Source organism: Pteropus alecto, unplaced genomic scaffold, assembly GCF_000325575.1.
Source record: "Pteropus alecto unplaced genomic scaffold, ASM32557v1 scaffold25, whole genome shotgun sequence".
NCBI classification, from domain to species: Eukaryota; Metazoa; Chordata; class Mammalia; order Chiroptera; family Pteropodidae; genus Pteropus; species Pteropus alecto.
In genome coordinates, this window is record NW_006441955.1 from 27,457,376 (window position 1) to 27,462,257 (window position 4,882).

At 30.5% G+C, this 4,882-nt stretch overlaps 1 protein-coding gene across 1 annotated transcript in view; it reads left to right on the top strand.

Annotated features, from left to right (window-relative positions):
* Positions 1-4,882, top strand: part of ADGRL2 (adhesion G protein-coupled receptor L2) — a 180,719-nt gene that overhangs the window by 149,866 nt on the left and 25,971 nt on the right. The window contains exon 11 of the mRNA XM_025052092.1: positions 4,768-4,882. Within this exon, the coding sequence (XP_024907860.1) occupies positions 4,768-4,882 (115 nt within the window). The remainder of the gene's footprint in view (positions 1-4,767) is intronic.

The following is a 4,882-nucleotide window of genomic DNA, read 5'->3' on the forward strand; positions in this document are numbered from 1 at the left end:
CCCTACATCTTTATTTTAAAAAACCTTTTTTTCATTTTTGTTGAAGAAAATTGAGCAGATAATTTTGCTGTAAAATTTTCCACATTCTGGATTTGGCTTATTTCACCCCCATGATATCATTTTACCATGATCGATGTATACTGATATTAGATCGAGAGGCTTGATCAGGTCAGGTTTAAGGTTTTTTATTGTTGTTGTTTTTTTATTTTTTTAATCTCCCCATAAGAACTTTCTATTGCCTCATATTCAAGAGGTACATAAATGTTTGGTTGCCTTTCTTTGTGATCTTATGATTGATTAGGTGATTTAGGTGTTATTAGCCTAATTCATCCATTATAAAATTCCCTATCATTTATTTTCCCAATGAGCTCAGCAGCCAGCATGATTGTATCCATCAATTTAGTCTTAGTTATATTGCAGTAACAAACCCCCAAAGTCACACCAGCTCACAACAACAAAGGTTTATCCTTCTTCATGCTGTGTCACCATTGAAGCCTGGCTTTTTGGCCTTGCTCCCTGTCATCTTCAATCTACTCCATGTTGTTTTTACCCTAGGACTCAGGCTAGTGGACCCTACAATGTGGTGGATATCCTGGCAGAAGGTAGTTTTCCCTATATGCTCTTTGACTTTGCTTCCCCTTTCCTCTCATTGCAGCAAATCCTCTGTGATGAATTTGAAAAATAGGACAGAAATATATTAAAATCCTATCACAGAATTGGCTGTAAGGGAGGCTCTGGGTGGCTCTCCTATGAATCAGGTGTATTCACTTTCATGGAATCTATTGAACAAGGCATAGATTATTTCAAGCATACAGAAATAGAGAATATCATAAACAACTGTGTTCTAGTCATCCAGCTAAGCCATATTTTAGTATTTTACCATATTTGTTTCAGATTTTTGGGGAAAGAAATTGTTTACAGATTGTGTAAACAATTTTCTCCTTCCTCATCTGATCAAAAGGCAGTAACCTTCATCCTTAATTTATTTGTTAGCATTAGCAAGCTGTTTTTTTAAATTTTGCTCTACAGGTAGTGTACACTTAACAATTACTTTTCATGTTTTTAACATTTATGATTTCACACTATAAATATAATTGTATAATTTTTCTCTACCATTGTAATTTTTCTGTGTATGCATGTTGATAATGTGCCTCTCTAGCATATTCATCTAATCTAAGAATACCCCATGATTATTTAACTATGCCAGTGATATTTTAGTGACTTATGCTTTTTTTGTTGATACTATAAGGAAAACTGCAGTGAAAGTTTTTGTATGTCTTCTTGCTCAAATGTATTTGCCTTTCTAGACACATACACACATATGCACGCACATACTTAGAATTTTTGGTGCTAGAGCATGCCCATCTTCAACTTTACTAAATACTGCCAAATTGCTTTCTAATACTGTTTTACATTCTCACCTGTAATACCATTATTCCCCATCACTGTCTTTGCTGCTAACATTTATTATTGACATAAACTTTGTCCTTTTAATGGATTCGAATTGATAACATTGCTGTTTTAATTTGCAGTTCTTTACTATACAACTTGCAGTTCTTTACTCGATGTGTTCCTGGGTATTTTAGTTTTCTATCCTGTGAATTTGTTATCCACAACTTTTTCCTGTTTACTTATTTCTCCGTAGATAATTCATTATGGACACTAATTCTTTAAGGATTACATAGTTTGCAAATATTTATTTTATTTACATTTTCTCTTTTTTGCTTTGGCTATGGTAACTTTTCGTTTACAGAAAAATGAAGTAAAATTTGTCAGTCTGTTCTTTTAGAGTTGGTGTTTTTGGTATCTTACGTAAGAAATATTTTCCTTTTTGGTGTCCTACTCAAGAAAATTTTCTCTACTTTTGAGTTATAAAGATCTTCTATTTTAGAAATGATGAAACTTTACCATTTTACAATTATGTCTTTAATCCACCTGAAATTTATTTTTGTTTATGATATAAGGGAGGGAACTAATTTGATTTCCTTTTTTCATAAGTTGTTCAGTACTTTTAGTGTGTAGTCCATTCCTTTCCTAATGGTTTTTAATGATACCTCTGCCATATATCAAGTTGCTATACTTGATAGGAATGTTAGGAATGTATGTTTTACATTGTTTTTGTTTTGTTTCAATAATATTAATATCTGGTGAGTTCTTTTCAACTCAGCTCCTTGAGGAACTGCCTTAGCTAGTTTTGGCATGTCTCCCTCACGTGAATTTTAGAAACAGTTCGTCAAGTTATACACAAAAAATATTGTTAGAATTTTTATTAGATTGAGTTTACAGATCAATATTAAAAGAAATATTACAGATTTACTTGTTGAGTTCTCCCAAATAACACCATAATATAATCCTCCATTTGTTGTTAGGTCTTCTACTAAAGTTCTGTGTTTTTCTCATTAATATCTTGTATTTTTACTGGGTTTATTCCTAGGTAAAATTTTTATTGTTAATAGTATCTGTTTTTAAATTATGTATTCTAATTGTTTGTTGTTTGCTGATTGCACCATTGCAAAGTTCTTTTACTTCCGATAGTATATAAATTCTCCTTCAAGACTATTATGTAGATAATCATTTTTCTAAATAATAATATGTTAACTTTTTCTTTCCAGTCTTTGTACTTTTTATTTTTCTTAATTACCGCATTAGCGAGGTCTTTCAGTACAATACTAAATAAAATGTGATAGGGATCATCCTGACTTTAAAAGGAATGCTTCTAGAGTCTTTTACCAGTGTTTGCTATAAGTTTGAAAAGATAACCCTTTTCTGATAATAAAGCTTTTATATGAGCAAGGAATTTTCTTTTTATTCCTTTATTTTTGTGAAGGTTTCTTATATTTAGTAGGCGTTGAAGTTTTTGAATTCTTTCTGTTAATATTTTTTAAGTTCTTAATTTGGTGAATTATATTTTCTAATGCATTAATTTCTGTATGTCTTTTTGAGTTAAACTCAATTTGTTCAGGATGTTATACATAAAGTATGTATAATTTATTAAATATTTTTGCATCTGTATATTTAAGTATCAGTTTATTTTCTTGAATGGTCATAAACTGTTGGCATTTTAAATTTATTAGTCAGTTTTATATTTCTAGTAAGTTTTCCCATTTGCCTGTTTTTATTGTTATTCATTTATATAAATTTACTCATTTATTGGTATAAAGTCATTAATTCTCTACTAAGATCTGTATTAATGAACCTTAAAAAATTCCGACAAATTATTATTATTTTTTACTATAGTTATGATTTTTATATTTGTTGAGTCAAATTAAGTCTTGGTACATAGATATCTGTGTTTGGAACATTTCATAAAACTCAAAAGATTTCCTTCTTTCACCCTGTCTTCTACCTTACTTAAGAATAATTAATAATTAAGAGTCCCTATCAGCGTAAGGAAGAGAGAGGTATATATTAAATGTACTTATTTGTTAGTCTTCTTTTCCCCTTCACCCCATACCCACACACATGGTATCTGAACATGCGGAAAGATTATTCATTCACCTACCTGCTTAGTCTTTCTAAGCAAAGAAATATCTCAGTCAGCTTCTGGAGCTGATAGAATTCTAGGAGTTTAAACTTGTATTTCAGGTTCTTGACATGTGGTCTGATAGCTTTTAAAAATCTCCCAGTGATATGATTTCATATTTACAGCTAAATCTACATGTGTTTTACAAAACAAAGTTGTGAAAGATGAAAAATAAATAAATAAATGAGTATCCAAGAGTTACTCTATAATGCTATAAGCCCATTTTTGTAAAGAGAAGGAAGTGGATGAATTCTGTGTGTGTGTGTGTGTGTGTGTGTGTGTGTGTACACAAACAAATGTATTTAAGTATAGAACTAGCTATACAAGGATATACACCATTTGAGAGGTTGAAACCTAAAGAAAAATATATACTGTATTTATTGATTTATTAAGAGTAGGTATTGCTCTTAGTTGGCAAATTTTTACTATAAAAGCCCAAACTATACATTTTAGGCTTTCCTGGCCACATAGTCTAAGTTACAGGTATTTAACTGGTATTGTAGCACCAGAGCAGCCATAAGATAATAAGTAAATGAGTAAGCTTGGTTATATTCCAATAAAACTTTATTTACAAAAACAGGTGGCAGGCCGGATTTGGTGCAGAAAGCTTATTTTGCCTAACTACAATATGTAAAGATTGACAGATACTAATTAGAATTAATGGGAAGTTTTAATATAATACCAGATATTTTCTCATAAATATGCTATGCTGGTCTTACTACTTTTAGAAATTAGTGAAAATCTATTACTGCAAACTGATCTATGTAATCTTCATATTAAAATTAATCACATACATAGAAATAGATGTATACATGCAATAAAGGCATTCAGATTTGTACTTCATATTGAGTTTTACCATTGATAGGTAATGGTCATAGAAGAGTTATTTAACATAAAGAGCCAAAAAAATCATTTTGAAATATTGTTGTTTAATTTAATGATTTAAATGAAACTTTGGAAATTGTGTGCTGTGAATTTATACACTTCATTTTCATAGACTAAAAATCCGGAATTAGTTGATGACAAAAGATAAACTGAAAAAATGATTATACGAAATTTTTTAGAGTAGTTGAGGCTTATGATATCTTAGAATAATTTAGTTGTTCATGATTTTGTTGAAATCTAAACAGTAATGTTTTGTAAGTAGATAAGAAACAATGGATTCCATGCAATTATCATTTGCCTCTTTTGTAGTTTAAAGTATGCCCTTTTATTTCTTCTTCTTTATCCTTTGCCTCATCTAGTTCTAGAAGTTGCAGTACTCAGTACAGAAGGACAGGTCCAAGACTTTAAATTTCCTTTGGGCATCAAAGGAGCAGGCAGCTCTATCCAACTCTCTGCAAATACTGTCAAACAGAA